At 43.5% G+C, this 19,596-nt stretch overlaps 1 protein-coding gene across 3 annotated transcripts in view; it reads left to right on the forward strand.

Moving 5' to 3' along the window:
* LOC143275353 (uncharacterized) overlaps positions 1-19,596 on the forward strand; it is a 49,697-nt gene that overhangs the window by 18,543 nt on the left and 11,558 nt on the right. For all 3 annotated transcript variants that reach the window (XR_013053423.1, XM_076579403.1, XM_076579401.1), the window contains exons 8-9: positions 960-1,186; positions 10,351-10,541. Coding sequence is in view for 2 of the 3 variants with exons in the window: in XM_076579403.1 (XP_076435518.1) it covers positions 960-1,186; positions 10,351-10,541 (418 nt within the window). In the remaining variant the exon portion in view is untranslated. The remainder of the gene's footprint in view (positions 1-959; positions 1,187-10,350; positions 10,542-19,596) is intronic.

Below are 19,596 nucleotides of genomic sequence, written 5' to 3' on the forward strand. Positions count from 1 at the left end.
TCAGAGAAGGATTTGTGAACACCTCGCTGCAGCGAGGACTGTGACAACCAAACACAAATGGCGGCCGCCGGCGGGAGAGAAACTTCCATAAAAGTAATCAACAAAAATCAGATGGAAATTGGCCACAATTTAAAAATAATAAACCATATATGGTTTTTGTATATTAAGTTTATATTATATTTGTGAAATATAGGTGATCTGGGGCCCGAGAAGAAGTGAAAACCAACAAATTGTTAAGAGTTTTGTGCCAGGAAAGTTGGAGAAGGAGACATAGTGTTGGAAGGAGGTAGTTATTTTTAATGAGAGGTGTGAATGTTGTTTTATTTTTTATAATGAAAATTGATTATTTTATAATGCTGTGGGAGGGGGGAGGTTTTTTTTTTTTTTATAAGTATAAAATGTTATTTAGGTTATATTAATTAATTTTTTAAATATTATTTATGAAATAAAAGGGGATGTCAGTGCGTGACGTTGAATAGTTTGAAGTAAATGGTTGATTAACTTTAAAAATATAGATTTTAAATAAACGTTCATCAATGCGAATCCCAATATTATATCCCCTTAAAAAAACATTTTAAATTTAAATTTTTAACATCATGTAAACAACATACTATTATACACACTTCTTCTCACCCAAACACGCGGGTTTCGAATCTGCCTTCAGGGCTTTTTTTTCTTTTTTTCTTTTCTTTTTTTTTAAAACCCGAAGCTTTTTAATAACAAATACAGAACACAGTTACGATTTTGATTTTTTTTTTTTTTAAGTGTATCACAATGTGTCTTGAAGGCCCTGCCTCTCTTGTTTTCTTTTGTTTTTTCACATCCCACAGAACCGATATTTTCAGTTTTCAGCCCTGTTAAACACTGTGTGGTCGTATGGGCTGAAATCAACAAAAGATTATGAAAGATGTCCATCATCACTGATGGCGATATCCTTTATCGTTGTAGTCCTCATCCAGGTCATCTTCATCGACGAAATCGACAGCATCTGCCGGCAGAGGTGCCGACGGGAGGACGAGCACACACGCCGCGTAAAAACTGAACTACTCAAACAGATGGAAGGGGCAGACAACTCGGCTTCCTCGGAGAGAATCTTCCTGATGTGTGCCACTAATTGCCCCTGGGACCTGGACTCGGCCTTCCTCCGGAGGTTCCAGAAACGGATTTATGTACCCCTTCCTGACAGGTGCGTGTGTGTGGGGGGGTGGGGGGAGGGGTGTATACCTATGTGTGACCTGGACCTCCGGAGGTTCCAGAAAGTGTACATTGGCATTTTTTTTTAGTCAGATTTGAAGTTTTGTTTCAGCATGACGAATTTGGTTCATCATTAGCTTATTAACGCTAAGCGAACTCATATATTCGTCTGTCTGCACTGTGTGTGTTGGGGAGGGTAGGTTGGTGTATATATGTAAGGGAGTGTTACCATACCTTTGAAGAGGACCAGCGGCAATGTCACACTGCTGCAAGACACACTCATACACAGCATCGCCCGTCTTATTCCAGACAACAGATGCTATTGTGACACCTGCCGGCTGTGAGCTTCCAGTTTGGCACTGTGGACCTGCTAGCGCTGTCATGGCAGGTTGCAATGGCAGTGTGTAGGAAAATACTTCTGTGAATAGCGAATCTTCAAAAAGAAAAATGGAATATTTGTTGGTCAGAGTAATGTTCATCCACACTTTGTCCATCAAGGGCTAAGGGCTACGCCTGACAGGCAGCATAGTCCTAGCTCTCATTTCTTTCGTCAGTTGTGTTGGAATGTGATTGTGCGTTGACGTAAAAGTTGTGTATGTACTTTATGATGGAGTGGAGTATACACTGGTGCTTGTTTTGTGCGATTCTGCCACCGGAACTTCAAGTTATTTGGACATGTTTTCTGTGTAACCTGGCAAGTATTCTTGCTTGTCAGAGCAAGCCATTTCTTCACCATCCCCTTTTGCACGCGCAGCCCGCTCCACGTGTTCCTGAAGCTGACCTCTACCACAGGCCCTTGCTTAATGCTCATTCTCCCCGTGTGTCTTACACACGGGACCAACTCCTGTCCGTGCCTCCTGCAGCACTTGACCCTTCTGTCATCGACGCCATCAGAGGTGTGGGTATAGGTTGTCACCTCCCCCGTGTTCGCACTCATCGTGCAGGACGTCGCAAGCAGAGGAAGATAGCTGTTGTGTGTGGTACTGGACGTGTAACTTCCACTGACCATCCTGTTAAATGCATCAACTTTAATAACCTTATTCGTGTACCTCTGTCCTGCTTTCCCTCCCACCGCTCAGCTCAAATTTCTCTAGGTCTGTTCAATGCCCAGTCAGTTGGTCCTCGCCTCAAACGCTCAGCGATCAATGAACATCTGCTTTCAATCAGCCTCGACATCCTGTGTATCACAGAAACTTGGCTTCGCAGTACTGGGGATGAAGCTAAGTGTCGAGATCTCGCTCCCCCTGGCTACACTACCACCTCCTTCCCTTGTGTTACAACAACTTGCGGGGGAGGAATCGCCTTCGTTGTGTCAGACAGGCTGCTCCCACACACAACGTACACAACTGCCTTTCCCTTCAACCATGCCTCATTCGAACTGGCCCAGCTTTCACTGTCGCTGCCACATTCCCACCTCAATGTGTTCTGCCTCTACCGTCCGCCACCAAACAAGAAAAATAAACTTTCTGATACGATGTTCATAGAACAGTTTCCGGACTTCTTAGAATACGCTAATAGTTTACCAGGCTCCCTACTTATTGTTGGTGACTTTAATTTTCATTTTGATTCACCCACACAGTTTTATACCTCTAAATTACTTGAAATTGTCAGTTTGTTCGATCTTAACCAGTCTGTAACCGAGCCTACACACAATCGTGGTCACATCGTCGATTGGGTGTTGCACAGAAATGAGGACTGCCTCCTGAAGTCTACCACTGTCGATCACACCCTGTCCTCTGACCATCACAGTGTGACATGTCATCTGAACCTCACCAAACCTCCCACGCCCCGTGTGTATAGGGAGGTGCGCACACTGGCCTCAATTGACTTAGACTTATTTAAAGCTGACCTGCTGACTAATATCCCTTTTGAGCCGACTGCTGACCAGCTATCCACTGTCCTACGCGCTGCACTCGACAGGCACGCCCCGTCGACTCGGCGCCTGATCTGCAATCGTCCCCCGTCGCCTTGGTACAACACCGTGGGACCAGAGCTGTTGGAGGCCAAGCGGGAGAGAAGGAGAGCTGAGAGGCACTGGCGCGCCACTTGTTTGACCATCAGTAGGGACATTTTTCAGACAGCCAGGAATAATGTAACAAACATTGTTGACAGGGCAAAGTCAAAGTTCTACTCTTCTAAAATACTTGCATGCACCACAGCCAAACAGCTTTTCAATGCTACGAACAATCTACTAGGTAAAATGAAAAACACTCCTCTCCCTACAACATTTTCGGTGCAGGAACTCCCTCAAAAGTTTTCTGACTTCTTCACCGGCAAAATATCATGCATTCGTGAGAAGCTTGACTCTGTTGTGTCTCCTTCACCCGTTCAAGAACGCGTGTACAGTGGTCCTGTTTTACATTGTTTCCAACCGGTTACTGAAGATTTTGTGAAGAAAGTGTGTCTGAGCGCTTGTCCGAAATCCTGTGAGCTTGACCCTGTCCCGTCTTCTTTGTTGGTTGAATGTATTGATGTTCTACTGCCACATATTACTCATGTCATCAATTCTTCCTTACTGTCTGGTTGTTTCCCCGAAAGCTTCAAATCTGCTGTTGTACGTCCACTCATCAAGAAACCATCTTTGGATCATAATTGTTTGAAAAATTATCGACCTGTCTCTAATCTGTCATTTTTATCAAAACTGCTAGAAAAGATCATATTGTCTCAGCTCTTAGCTCATCTGGAGCAGAATGGTTTACTTAATTCCCACCAGTCAGCTTATAGACGTGGTCATAGTTGCGAAACAGCCCTTCTTAGAATAGTGAATAATTTGCTTTCGGGATTTGATGAGGATAAGATATCTGTTCTCGCTCTCTTAGATTTGTCAGCAGCTTTTGACACTATCGACCACTCTATCCTCTTGAACAGACTTAAAACTTCCTTTGGTATTCGTGACACTGCACTAGCATGGATCACGTCTTACCTGTCAGATCGTACACAGAAAGTGTGTGTAAATGGTACATACTCTAGAGTATCTGCCTTGAAATATGGTGTCCCACAAGGGTCCGTCCTAGGTCCTGTTCTTTTCGTGCTGTATGCGGCTCTTGTGTCGGATGTCATCAGTCATCATGCGATGTCGCATGAGAGCTTTGCTGATGACACACAACTTTATCAGTCGGCTTCCATAGCTGAATTTGATGCACTGGTGACTCAAACACAGGAGTGCATTGCTGGCCTAAAGGACTGGATGACTCTCAACAAGCTGCAATTAAATGATGATAAGACTGAATTTATGATAACCTGTCCAAAGAAGTTTCGTCAACATCCTTCCTTTCCTGACTCTGTTCTGATCAATAGCACACCTGTTTCACTTTCTCCCTCTGTTCGTAGTCTTGGTGTAATCCTGGACCAGTCTCTTTCCTTCCAACAGCACATTTCGAATATCTGTAAAGTTGCCTATTTGGAACTGCGTAGAATCAGCTCTATCCGCCACTATCTCTCAACCGATGCAACCAAGACACTTGTATGCTCTCTGGTTCTCTCAAGATTGGATTACTGCAACTCTCTTTTGGCCAGCCTTCCCAAATACCTGTTAGACAGTCTCCAACGAATTCAGAATAACGCTGCCAGACTCATTTGCAGAGCTTCTAAATTTGACCATGTTTCTCCTCTCCTTCAGTCTCTCCACTGGTTGCCTGTTTCTGATCGAATAGACTATAAGCTATCCACTCTGACCTTTTCTGCAGTCAACGGATCTGGCCCCAAGTATCTTTCTGAACTCATCCATATCTATACCCCGTCTCGCCAGCTCCGTTCTTCCTCTGATACTCGACTTCTCAGGATACCTCACGTCAGAAGAAAGACCTATGGACACAGATCGTTTTCTTTTCAATCGCCAAAGACGTGGAACAAGCTCCCTGATAACCTCCGTCATTCTGATTCCCTCGCATCTTTTAAATCTCGTCTCAAAACTCACCTTTTCCCTCAGCAATAAGTTCAATTGTGGCAGGTCCACTTCCTTTTCGTTAGGTGTGCTTGACTATGTGTGTATACATATGTATGTGTACATAACTACATGCATGCATATGAATGTGTATTGTGTGTGCGTGTGTTTATGTAAGTTTGTGCCTGCCTATGTGTGCGTATGTGTTAGGGTAACTGTTAGATACACATGTATGTTAAAATGTATGTATGCAGTGTGTGTGTGTGTGTGTGTGTGTGTGTGTGTGTGTGTGTGGTCACATTTTGGTGTGTGTATGTAACATAGATATAATGATTTATGTTATCAAAAGCGTTTTTGTAAAGCACCTAGAGCAGATTTCTGGATAGTGTGCTATATAAGTATCCATTATTATTATTATTATTATCATTTGGGTCTGTTTTATTGTCCTTTTCTCTGTCTTCTCTGCCTCAATCCCTCTTGAATCTTTCTCCCCCTGTCACAGACTTATCCCATAGTCCCCTTCACTGTCTATGTCTCCCCCTGTCACTGATTTATCCCATGGTCCCCTAACTGTCTCTGTCTCCCCCTGTCACTGATTTATCCCATGGTCCCCTAACTGTCTCTGTCTCCCCCTGTCCAAGACATCCCATAGTCACCTGTCTCTGTCTCCCCCTGTCACTGACTTATCCCATAGTCCTCTTCACTATCTCTGTCTCCCCCTGTCACCGAATTATCCAATAGTCCCCTGACTCTGTCTCCCCCATCACTGATTTATCCCATAGTCCCCTTCACTGTCTCTGTCTCCCCCTGTCAGTGATTTATCCCATAGTCTCCTGTCTCTGTCTCCCCCTGTCACTGACTTATCCCATAGTCCCCATCACTGTCTCTGTCTCCCCCTGTCCCTGACTTATCCCATAGTCCCCTTCACTGTCTCTGTCTCCCCCTGTCACCGTATTATCCCACAGTCCCCTTCACTGTCTCTGTCTCCCCCTGTCACCGTATTATCCCATAATCGCCTGACTGTATCTGTTTCCCCATGTCACTGATTTATCCCATAGTCCCCTAACTGTCCCTGTCTCCCCCTGTTACTGATTTATCCCAGTCCCCTAAATCTCTGTCTCCCCCTGTCACTGACTTGTTCCTTAGTCCCCTTCTCTGTCTCTGTCTCCCCCTGTCACTAGTTTTCCCATAGTCCGCTTCACTGTCTCTGTCTCCCCCTGTCACTGATTTATCCCATAGTCCTGTTTACTGTCTCTCTCTCACCCTGTCACTGATTTATCCCATAGTCCCTTTCACTGTCTCTGTCTCCAACTGTCACTGATTTATCCCATAGGCCCTTTCACTGTCTCTGTCTCCACCTGTCACCGAATTATGAAATAGTCCCCTCACTGTATCTGTCTCCCCCTGTCACTGACTTTTCCCATACTCCCCTTCACTGTCTCTATCTCCCCCTGTCCCTGACTTATCCCATAGTCCCCTTCACTGTCTCTGTCTCCACAGGTCCATGACTTATCCCATAGTCCCCTTCACTGTCTCTGTCTCCCCCTGTCATCGTATTATACCACAGTCACTTGACTGTAACTGTCTCCCCCTGTCAGTGATTTACTCCAGTCCCCTAAATCTCTGTCTCCCCCTGGCACTGACTTGTCCCACAGTCCCCTTCACTGTCTCTGTCTCCCCTGTCACTGATTTATCCCATAGTCCTGTTGACTGTCTCTCTCTCCCCGTGTCACTGATTTATCCCATAGTGCCCTTCACTGTCTCTGTCTCCCACTGTCACTGATTTATCCCATAGTCCCCTAACTGTCTCTGTCTCCCCCTGTCACTGACTTATCCCATAGTCCTCTTTACTGTCTTTGTCTCCCCCTGTCACTGACTTATCCCATAGTCCTCTTCACTGTCTCTGTCTCCCCCTGCCATTGATTTATTCCATAGTCCTCTTCACTGTCTCTGTCTCCCCCTGCCATTGATTTATTCCATAGTCCCCTGTCTCTGTATCCCCCTGTCATCGTATTATACCACAGTTGCCTGACTGTATCTGTCTCCCCCTGTTACTGATTTATCCCATAGTCCCCTAACTGTCTCTGTCTCCCCCTGTCAGTGATTTACTCCAGTCCCATAAATCTCTGTCTCCCCCTGGCACTGACTTGTCCCATAGTCCCCTTCACTGTCTCTGTCTCCCCATGTCACTGATTCATCCCACAGTCCCCTTCACTGTCTCTGTCTCCCCCTGTCACTGATTTATCCCATAGTCCTCTTCACTGTCTCTGTCTGCCCCTGTCACTGATTTATCCCATAGTCCCCTTCACTGTGTCTGTCTCTCCTTGTCACTGATTTATCCCATAGTCACCTGTCTCTGTCTCCCCCTGTCACTGATTTATCCCACAGTCCCCTTCACTGTTTCTGTCTCCCCCTGTCACTGACGTACCCCATAGTCCCCTGTCATTGTCTTCCCCTGTCCCTGACTTAACCCATAGTCCTCTTCACTGTCTCTGTCTCTCCCTGTGACTGATTTATCCCAGTTCTCTCACTCTCTCTGTCTCCCCCTGTCACTGACTTACCCTATAGTCCCCTTCACTGTCTCTGTATCCCCCTGCCAGTGACTTATCCCATAGTCCCCTATCTCTGTCTTCCCCTGTCCCTGACATCCCATAGTCTCCTTCACTATCTCTGTCTCCCCATGTCCCTGACATATCCCATAGTCCCCTTCACTGTCTCTGTCTCCCCCTTTCACTGATTTATCCCATAGTCCCCTTCACTGTCTGTGTCTCCCCCTGTCACTGACTTATCCCATAGTCCCCGAACTGTGTCTGTCTTGCCCTGTCCCTGACTTATACCATAGTCCCCTTCACTGTCTCTGTCTCCCCCTGTCCCTGACTTATCCCATAGTCCCCGAACTGTGTCTGTCTCTGTGACTGATTTATCCCAGTCCCCTAACTCTCTCTGTTCACCCCTCTCACTGACCTATCCGATAGTCCCCTAACTGTCTGTGTCTCCCTCTGTCACTGATTTATCCCATAGTCCCCTTCACTGTCTCTGTCTGGACCTGTCACTGATTTATCCCATAGTCACCTTCACTGTCTCTGTCTCCCCTGTCACTGATTTATCTCATACACGTAGTCCCCTAACTGTCTCTGTCTCCCCCTGTCACTGATTTATCCCATAGTTCCTTTCACTGTCTCTGTCCCCCTGTAAATGATTTATCCCATAGTCCCCAAACTGTCTCTGTATCCCCCTGCCACTGACATATCCCATAGTTCCCTTCACTGTCTCTGTCTCCCCCTGTCCTTCACTTATCCCATAGTCTTCTAACTGTCTCTGTCTCCCCCTGTCCAAGACTTATCCCATAGTCACCTTCACTGTCTCTGTCTCCCCCTGTCACTGACTTATCCCATAGTCCCCTTGACTGTCGCTGTCATCCCCTGTCACTGAATTATCCCATAGTCCCATTCACTGTCTCGGTCTCCCCCTGTCATAGACTTATCCCATAGTCCTCTTCACTGTTTATCTCATAGTCCCCTAACTGTCTCTGTCTCCCCCTGTCACTGATTTATCCCATACTCCCCTTCACTGTCTTTGTCTCCCCCTGTCACTGATTTATCCCATAGTCCCCTTCACTTTCTCTGTCTCCCCCTGTCCCTGACTTATCCCATTGTCACCTTCACTGTCTCTGTCTCCCCCTGTCACTGACTTACCCCATAGTCCTCTTCACTGTCTCTGCCTCTCCTTGTGACTGATTTATCCCAGTTCTCTCACACTTTCTGTTTCCCCCTGTCACTGACTTATCCCATAGTCCCCTAGCTGTCTCTGTCTTCCCCTGTCCTGACTTATCCCATAGTCCTCTTTACTGTCTCTGTCTCCCTGTGTCATTGATTTATCCCATAGTCCCCTGACTGTATCTGTCTCCCCCTGTCACTGATTTATCCCATAGTCCCCTTCACTGTCTCTGTCTCCCCCTGTCATTGATTTTTCCCAGTCCCCTTCACTGTCTCCCCCTGTCACCAAATTATCCCTTAGTCCCCCGACTGTATCTGTCTCCCCCTGTCACTGATTTATCCCATAGTTCCTTTCACTGTCTCTGTCCCCCTGTAAATGATTTATCCCATAGTCCCCTGTCTCTGTATCCTCCTGTCACTAACATATCCCATAGTCACCTTCACTGTTTCTGTCTCCCCCTGTCCCTCACTTATCCCATAGTCTTCTAACTATCTCTGTCTCCCCCTGTCCAAGACTTATCCCATAGTCACCTTCACTGTCTCTGTCTCCCCCTGTCACTGATTTATCCCATAGTCCCATTCACTGTCTCGGTCTCCCCGTGTCACAGACTTATCCCATAGTCCTCTTCACTGTTTATCTCATAGTCCCCTAACTGTCTCTGTCTCCCCCTGTCACTGACTTATCCCTTAGTCCCCTGTCTCTGTCTCCCCCTGTCACTGATTTATCCCATAGTCCCCTTCACTCTGTCTCCCCCTGTCCCTGACTTATCCCATTGTCACCTTCACTGTCTCTGTCTCCACCTGTCCCAGACTTATCCCATAGTCCTCTTCACTGTCTCTGCCTCTCCCTGTGACTGATTTATCCCAGTTCTCTCACACTCTCTGTTTCCCCCTGTCACTGACTTATCCCATAGTCCTCTTTACTGTCTCTGTCTCCCTGTGTCACTGATTTATCCCATAGTACACTTCACTGTCTCTGTCTCCCCCTCTCACCAAATTATCCCATAGTCCCCTTCACTGTCTCTGTCTCCCCTTGTCAGAGATTGATCCCATAGTCCCCTTCACTCTGTCTCCCCCTGTCACTGATTTATCCCATAGTCCCCTTCACACTCTCTGTCTCCCTCTGAAACTGACTTACAGTCCCCTTCACTGTCTCTGTCTCCCCGTCAGTGAATTATCCCATAGTCCACTTCACTGTCTCTGTCTCTCCCTTTCACTGATTGATCCCATAGTCCCCTGTCTCTGTCTCCCCCTGTCATAGACTTATCCCATAGTCCTCTTCACTGTTTCAGTCTCCTCCTGTCACAGACTTATCCCATAGTCCCCTTCACTGTGTCTGTCTCCCCCTGTCATAGACGTATCCCATAGTCCCCTAACTGTGTCTGTCTCCCTTGTTTCTGCCGTCTCCCATATCTCTGTGTCAGTCTCCCATGTCACAGACACACACACATTATTATTATCATCATCATTATTATTATTATCAGCTTCTTAACGCTGAACGAACACAGCACCGCTATAATCGTTCGTGTAACTCAGCCCCGGTGTTTGCCCCCACAGGGAGTCACGGATCCAGCTGATGCAGCAGCATGCAGGCAGCACGTGCGTGGACCTGGACTGCCCAGACTGGGAGCAGCTGGCGGACTGTACGGAGGGCTACTCGGGCAGCGACCTGGCCACCATGACACTGGGCGCCCTCTTCCAGCCAGTCAGGGACCTCCGCCAGGCCACCCACTGGAGACAGCTCCATGGTACGCGGGGAGAGAGGGATAGGGGAGGAAAAGAGAGAAGGTAGCAGGGATGACGATGACGGTACATGGTGGCTGAGTCTTTTTGGATGAGGCTATACACCTAGGTCCCATGTGCTGCTGGCATGTACTTTGTGCGCTTTGAAAGAACCCACAGCAACAAATGGGTAATATCATGACAAAATTCTGTAGTAAAACAAAAACACTTTTTTAAAATTTTTAATTTTTAATTTTTACATTTTTTTTACCCAGACTTTCTTGGGTCGACCACCGTTTTATTTTGTATATAAATCACACAATGCGAAAGTAATCAATAGCGTTTATGGAATAAATACGTCTTTTCATTCACTGAATTTGGGCTTGTTACAATAATATGGAAGGAAAATGTACAAGTCATACAATTAAGTGTACAAAACTTGGAATCAATGTTTTTCTTTGTTTTTGTTTTTTTTCACCTTCATTCATACACAATTCTATGTCTGTCTGTTTCTTCATATATGACAATCATGTTGCAAAAATTTAGTGTTGGAAGATTGTTTGGTTTGTCTGGGGCGTGGGGGAGGGGTTGAGGTGGGGGCGGGGGGGGGTCATGCTCTGGTGTGCTTTCTGTGTGCATATTTGTCTCTTTCTCACTTCTCATTCGATCATTTGACGTTATTTGTAGATGGAGGTGTTGTTTTTTTTCCACGTGAATTCGTCTTGTTTCAAATTCTCGTTCAAAAATAACATGTAAGGGAAAGACTGATTTGGTCTTTTATAGATACTTACACACATTTTACCCACTAATATTATATTATTGATATACGCATAATTTCCTTTTAGATGTGGTGAATTTTCAATCCCAAACAGGATATCTGATGCTGACAGTTTCAAGTGGACGCTTGTTTCTGTTAGTAGTTTTTGTTCAATATGCTTCCAGAAGTTGTGTGTTACTGGGCAATCAAAAAAAAGTGTTCAATGTAATCTACCAAATCTTTACAATAGGGACATTTATTGTTTTCTGCTACTTTCATTTTGTTTAGAAGGATATTGGTGGGGTAGATGTTGTGTAAAATTTTCCAGTGCAGAACTCTTAATCTAGTTTCTGTTGTTATATCTCTCGCTATAGACCAGGTTGACACGAGTAAGTGGATACCAAATTTTCTGAGCCAGAAGTAGTATGCGTTGGGAACTGTTTTCTCTTTGTTTATGAGTGCATTTAAAAAAATCTGTTTTAGATTTGTGTTGTACAGGCTTACATCACATTTCTGTGTTTCATTCTCCTTTTCCCCTCTTTCTATCCATTGAAGCCATGCTTTTGGTATCGAATTTATCAATGCGTTATATTCAAAAACAATGCCTGCTTTGTTTTTACGCACTATATCCTGTACCTCTCTTAAAGACGACACTCCATTTTCCCTGAAATTGATTATGTCTTTTACTTGTTCAAGTCCTTTCTCATTCCAAGATTTGAAGAATAATAATTTGTTTTTATACTTTATCAAGGCGTTGTTAAACAGCAATTGGGAGTGAAAGTTGTTACTTTTGATATCTGAAAGTGATTTTAACGGCCTGCTGTCAAGATACGAACTAACCAGATCTTTCCAAAAATCGTTATCTATCATGTTCAAACCTATTAGTAGGTAGCGGCAGCCCCCATGGCCGATGCCGGGAAACCTATGAATGCCTAAAAAATTGACTAATTTTGAAGTGCATTTTCTCAAATTTGATTTCATTTCGTGAAAAACTATCCAATTGAAATAATTATTTATCATCCATATTTTTAATTTTTATTGTGTTTGCTTTATGCAATGCGTGAATGAGTTCGCGGATGGAAGAAAAAGAAGTGTACTGTAACGCGAAATAGCGATCCTTGTTCAATGGCGGCCGGCGTCTTTCTGAGCAGGACACAGTTAGTTTCAACCACTTAGTGGAAAAAAATCGCATCCGTTGTTTTCCATTCATTGGTTACTGCTCGAAAAACTGGGAGCCGTGAAAGGCGAAAGTTCAAGGAGAATTTTCGTGTGTTTTTTTCCAAGCCTTGGGCGAAGTAGGGTAGTTAGATCTGAGCGCAAAGTTACGGGAATTTTTTGGCTATCTTTCAACGCCTCGCGCAGTTCGAAAAAGAAATCTGACCCTACGTGATACTGTATGAGCAGTAAAGAGCATTTTCTGCTGATTTTAATGGTATCCGAAACTAAGATTTTTGATCCATGAGCAATTTGCTGAAGCGATTCAAAAGCAGGTACCCCTCTTCGTCAGTTGTGTCGGCACAATCAACATTCGACACAGGAGAGCGGCACTTCATCTAACACAAAAATGGCATTGTTTCTCCTGAAAATCTTAAGTTTCATTGGTAAGTTTTATATTATTTTTGAAAATGAATGTCTTTAGCACTTTCAAGCACAATATTGAGCTGAAATTCTTTGAATCAGGATTTTGATCGATGTCAGTAACTGAGCAGCTTGGATCTATTTCATCAGTGTTTTCGTAACATGACACCGTGTTTCAATCGGAACACGATTTATTTTTTTCTGAGTAAAACACACAAAAACTACTGATACAGAATGAAAAATGGACATGTTAAAACGGAGCCCATGAATTCCAATTACTAATATTTGATTGATTTTTGCTTTAGTAAGCAAAATATTACCTGCGTCTAAAACCGGAAGTGCTCGGGACAGCATTAGCGTCGTCTGCTACAGACTCGGTGAGTGTTAAATAAGTGAGTAAAAAATTGTAATGTGGTTTCTTTTTCCATAAAATGAGCATTTCATTCAACATCACACAAAAGTCTGATATTATAGTTGCATTCTGCTTCAATAGCTGTGAAACTTTATATATACAGACAGATAGATACTATGCTCTCACATTCCAAAAAGAACAAGAACACCAATTCATACTAACCCCCTGGTCCCCCCCCCCCCCACCCACCTCCCCCTATCTCCTCTGCAAACTTCACTTTAATAATTTGCTGAGAGTTGTATAATTATTCCCCTCACTTGTCTCTGAATATCTCCCACCAATGGTAAGGAGAGGGGAGGGGGTTGTCAATGGTTGTGGCAAACTTAGCACTGAGCCAAATCATTGACCACTTGCTCCAGCTTAGAATCCCTGACTGCTGACAGTGATATAATCCACCACCTCCTCCCTCCAGTCATCCCCTTCCCCATTTCTTTCCTGTCAGTGGAGTAGGTCTGTGTGTGTGTGTGTGTGTGTGTGTGTGTGTGTGTGTGTGTGGTGTGTGTGTGAGTGAGAGAGAGAGAGAGAGAGCAAGTTTGCATTTGCACATGTATGCTTGTGAGTATGTGTATGTCTGAGTATGAAAAAAGTGTAATGCGAAGAGATATATGATTAATTTGAACAGTGCAGTCAACATCCTGTTTCTTAAAAAAAAATAACACCAATTTTTAACAAACTAAAATTAGTAAAAAGAAAATCAGTACAGTAATACCCATAGCCTAAGCTGCACATCAGGTTAGTCAAACTATATAACACTATCTGGGATCCAGCAATTAAGAGTATAATGTGTGTGTGTGTGTGTGTGTGTGTGTGTGTGTGTGTGTTCATGTAACCCATGATATGCTGTGCATCTTGACTGCATGAAACAGGAAACAAAGGGATAATTCATGAAATGATAAAATGCAAAATACCATGCACATATTGTGAATGAAATATTCACTTCGATATATATATATCTAAGACATGCATTCTCACATACACACACAAATAAAGGTGAGTACACAAAATATATATCAAAGAATAAGATACTAAGTATGATGTGCATATTAACAATAAAATATTCAATATTTAGTAACCATATATACCTAAGACATTTAGTAATATACTCATCTCAATCATGAAATGTAGTACCCTGAAGTGGAAATATCTGAGTAAATAATCGCATGCAACAAAGACACATAAGTTGAACAGTACATGTAGATGGCAAAGCTCTTGTCAGCAACTGGAAAGGACAGACCCCCAAAACTTCAGCCTCAGTTGTCAAAGCATAAGTTGTTGCTGCAATTTGAGTTATTGTGTGAAAGGTAAATGCAGCCAAATAGTTCAGTGCAGTGAATTTTGTGTTGAATGAATACTTACCTGTTAGTATGCCATTTTATAATTCTGTTATCACAGTGTTTTCCTCCCACTCAAAACACACCGAAATTGACAAAATCCTAAACATATATTAAACTGAGAGCTCTTTTTTTGGTTGTATGTTTTAAATTGAATATAACATTTGTTCTTTCTTATGAGCTGATCTGTGTATCTAACATGTTGCAGAAAGGGCTGCTCATGGCAGGGCATGCAAAACCTATTCAATGATCCAAAAAGGCCAGTATGAACAGCTCAGGTAGCGAGCAGCATGTTATTGCTGATGCCAGGAAACCTGTGAGTGCCAAAAAAGAGATTTTTTGGTGTGCATTTTCTCTCTTGTGAATCGAATGCCATTTTGTGAAGAAATAAAGATGCATCATCCACCTTTTATTTCTTATTTATTGTGGTTCTTCTACAATGAAATGCATGACTGAGTTCATGGATGGAAGAAAAAGCTAGAGAGCTGAAAGAAAACAGATTCATATATCTGTCATTTTTGCTAGCAACTTAAGTAATATTTGCTCCATCCTGGGAACCTTTGTCATGGAATGCCCCATCAACCTACCCATACTGTATAATGCTCTCAAGTTGCATTTGTTTAAAAATTTGCAGTAATTTTGCAGAAGCTGATCAGCCAAGACCACTGGTAACTTATTGTGGCTGTAACTTCAATATTTTTTCAAAAACAAAAATTTTGAAGAAGTCTCATCCACAACATGCACCCTTATTTATGAGAAAATTGGGTATCATTCCTTTTCTGCCAACTTTAGATAGAAGTTTTAAGGTTGATTTTAATTTATTTTGAAAGCTGACATTTCACTCAATACACACACAAAATTTCCTGGTCCTACTTGTGACAGTTACTGAAATATTCATCTTTGCTGCATGCTACCCCAATAAACCGTCTTTTTTTCGCTGGTCAAATTGAAGATTTTTCAAAGTTTGAGACTCTGATACTTAAAATCCAGTTAATTATCCTGCCTGAAAAAAATTCAGTGCACTTTTTGTGATGTATTCTGCAAGATATTTTATTATGAAATGCAACTGTCTATTCTTTTCAGTGCTGTAGACCTTCAAAGTTGCTATTCTGTGCAGATTGACATGTCTTGATTTTCTATTTCCCCCTACTTTGACAGGCATATTTTCCAATTTCTTTGCTGCTGAAGTGTTATTTTTTTCTTGTGCAATATGCCATTATCATATGGTTTTTAGAAGTATATGAGTTTTCATTACAGTACCCTCATGGACAGTACAGTGTGACTGTGAAAATGTGAAAATATTAAGTACTAACAGCATGTACGCATCGTCACATCTTTCAAATGGAATATCTTCAGAACCAATCAAGATATTCACTTACTCTTTTTTTCTTTTTGTTTGTTTTTCTTATATTGTCATGTTGTTTGCCAAAAATCACATTCAGTCATTGTAATGAATATTTAAATTTTCACTGCCGCCACCTACTATTAGATCTTTTGATCTACAATTTAAGAGAAACACATTTTCTTTAACAAGTTTATCCATATGCCATTTAGGGATCACACTCCAGTTTTCCTTGGCTGTCGCCCCAAACAGTTTTCCTGCCCATTGTAGGTGAAAACATTTTTGGAGCTGGATCATGTTTATCATGTTCAGACCACTTTCTTCTACACTTGCTTCCATTACTTTTCTTTTTACTTTCTCGAAAGCTTTCTTGTTACTGTGTTTTTTTCTGCCACAGAAACTTATACAGAATTGAGTTTATTTTATTCAGAACTCAGTTGGAAGGCCAATCGGCTGCATAACGTAAATGAATTGACTGACAAGAAATGATTTTATCACGACTACTTTCCCTTGAATACTTAAGTCACGTTTACTCCACTCTTTAATGATTTTGTTCACTCGATCAATCCTGCTTGTCCAGTTATCTTCAATGTCTTTGGCCATTCGGTTATTTTTGAAATGGATTCCTAATATCTTTATTCTATCTACTGTTGAGAATGGAAGATTTACCTCTCTTTTCTGTCTACCTAGTCTTAGTGCCTTTGTTTTATGTTCATTCAATTTCAGTCCAGAGAATCTTTCAAAAGAAGTAAAAATGTTAAACGATCTATTCATGTCCTCTATATCTCTGAGAAACAAGGTTGTGTCATCTGCCAGTTGTTTTACTTTTAAATGCACATCCTCATTTCTCTAGGATTGGGGGGGTACAGTTCCCACTATGGGACTGTTTCTTATTTTAATAGCTAATAATTCAACAGCTAACACGAATGCCAAAGGTGAAAATGGGCATCCTTGTCTGATACCACACAGCACGTCGAAAGGTTCAGATATCCAACCACCATGATTAACAGAACTTGTACATCCTTTAAATAAGACAGTAACCCATTTTTGAAAGACTGGTCCAAAACCAAAGACAGAAAAAGCATGTAACAAGAAACTTTTTGATATGGAGTCGAATGCTTTGGAGTAATCTGCTGCTAATAAGTATCCTGCTTTCTTTGTTTTATTCAGATAATTAATAACGTCATCAATCGATCTGATAATTGTAGATATGTTTCTGCCTTTAATGTAGCCTGCTTGATCTTCATTAACTAAAGTGTGAACAACGGATGACAGCCTTTCTGCTAGTAGTTTGTAATCTGTATTGAGTAGGGTTATAGGTCTCCAGTTATTTAGCTTATCTCTTTCTAGGTCTTTTCCTTTGTGTATCAATGTTATAATTCCTTGCTTTTGAGAGTAAGAGAGTTCACCTTTATGAAAGGATTCTACGAAGGAATTTGTCACGATTCTGCCTATTTTACACCAAAATGTTTTAAAGAATTCTACTGTAATTCCATCACAGCCTGGGGCAGACCCGTTCTTCATTTTCGCAAGTGCATTTCCTCTAAAGTGACAGGTCCCTCACACACAGCAGCATCCGTACCATTCAAACAAGGGAAATTTTCATCTGCCATAAATATGTCGGTTGCTTCCCTTACATCATCTACTGCTGTTGTCTGACTATATAAGTTTTTAAAGTAAGACACCTGTTCAAGTAGTATTTCTCTTTGATCTGTTATAACTTCACCAGTTTCTTTACTAAGTCTTGTTATAATTTTCTTTTTGGCTTGAGCTTTTTCTAAATTACAAAAACAAAAACACTTGTACACAGGAAAAAAAAAAGGAGAAAAAACGGTGGCACTGCACTGGCGATACGCTCTTACAGGACAGAGCAGCCTGAAATTCATACACAGAAATCTGCAGTGGCAAAAAGTAATACAATACAATACAACATCAGGTCAGGGGCATAGCCCTTGCTACTGGTACCATGTAACCCAGTACTACCTGCCACATGTGAAGTCTCCCAACGACGGGCCAGGCAGAGGAGGAAACCTTTCCCAACGGCTGTGAAGGCGGAAGAGGATGACCAAATGGCAGGGGGAGCTCTTATCCTTGGCTGGAAGTCCTCCTAGGAGACGGAGCTCCGAAGAAAAAACCTGCATCTGCTGAGGCCATCCTACACGTGGCAGTATATGCACCTGTGGGACTGTGAGCGTCGGTAGGCAAGAAAGTGGGGAAGGGACTGCACAACTCCTCCTCACTAAAAAAAAAGTCACCTGTGCTGGTCAGGCAACCAGGCTAATGTCGGAACGACGAGCTAGCCCTTCGACACCCAGCTTTCCCAAGCCCTGCATTGATGGAGAAGTGGTAACGGTGGACAGGCAGAGGATGCTGCTGGCAGTTCCTAGTCACGGCTCTGCACGCAGGCGGCTGTGAGTTGATGGTCGTCCGCCGTAGACTGGGACAGATGCGGTGCCCGTATCCTCCCACAGTGTCAGAGCAGCCCTTTTTGGGGACAGCACTGCTCTCCCCACATGGGGAAGGTGAGATAAAAGGATCCCTAAACAAAGCCAGCCTTGCCTAGTACCAAGTAGGAAACTGCAAATACTTGGATATCCAACACTAGCGGTTGAAAACAACAGAAGAAAAGAACCAGGAGTCATGCCCTGACTCTGGGTGCCTGGAATGTTCGCACCCTCATAGACAGAGATGACAGACCAGAAAGACGCACAGCGCTCATTATTAGAATGCTTGATCACTACCAGGTGGACATAGCAGCCCTGAGCGAAACAGGTTTGCCAGTGAAACCCAGCTGGAGGAAGTTGGGAGGGCTACACCTTCTTCTGCATTGGGAAGCCAGATGGCACCCCAAGAACCTCAGGCGTGGGCTTTGCCATACGAACCAAACTTGCACGACAGCTTGACAGCCTTCCACTAGGGATAAACGACAGGCTGATGACCCTGTGTCTGAAGCTGTCCAAGGATCGCTTCTCCACAGTCATCAGCTGCTATGCCCCAACGATGACCAACCCTGATGACATCAAAGAAGCTTTCTACGAGGAGCTCAGCCGCACCATTTCAGCGGTAGACAGAAAGGACAGGCTGATCATACTTGTGGATTTCAATGCCCGCGTCGGCGTGGACTTCTCCTCATGGCCAAAAGTCCTCGGACAGCATGGCACTGGCAGGTGCAACTCAAACGGACTGCTTTTGCTCTCACTCTGCGCGCAGCATGGACTGACCATCAACAGCACCCTCTTCCAACAAGCGGACAAGTACAAGAACACATGGATTCACCCCCGCTCCAAGCAGTGGCACATGCTGGACTATGTGATTGTCTGGCAGAGGGACAGAGTTGATGTTTCCATTACACGCTGCATGAGAGGAGCAGTCTGTTTTTTGGACCATCGCCTGGTACGCAGCAAGATGAACATCAGACTTGCACACAAGCTCCAACCAGCCAGGCAGAAACCCCCTAGGAAGCTGAACATCCACCGCCTCCCTACCACCAAGGATGTGCTGCAGCAGCAAATCCAGGCAGCTCTCCAAGACATTCCTGCATCTACTGATGTAGAAGAGGTATGGAGCACCTTTAGAGATGCTGTGTACACAGCAGCAGCTGACACACTCAGCTTTGTACAGAGGAGCCACAAAGACTGGTTTGATGAGAACGACTCTGGAA

Source organism: Babylonia areolata, chromosome 30 (genome assembly GCF_041734735.1).
Source record: "Babylonia areolata isolate BAREFJ2019XMU chromosome 30, ASM4173473v1, whole genome shotgun sequence".
NCBI classification, from domain to species: Eukaryota; Metazoa; Mollusca; class Gastropoda; order Neogastropoda; family Buccinidae; genus Babylonia; species Babylonia areolata.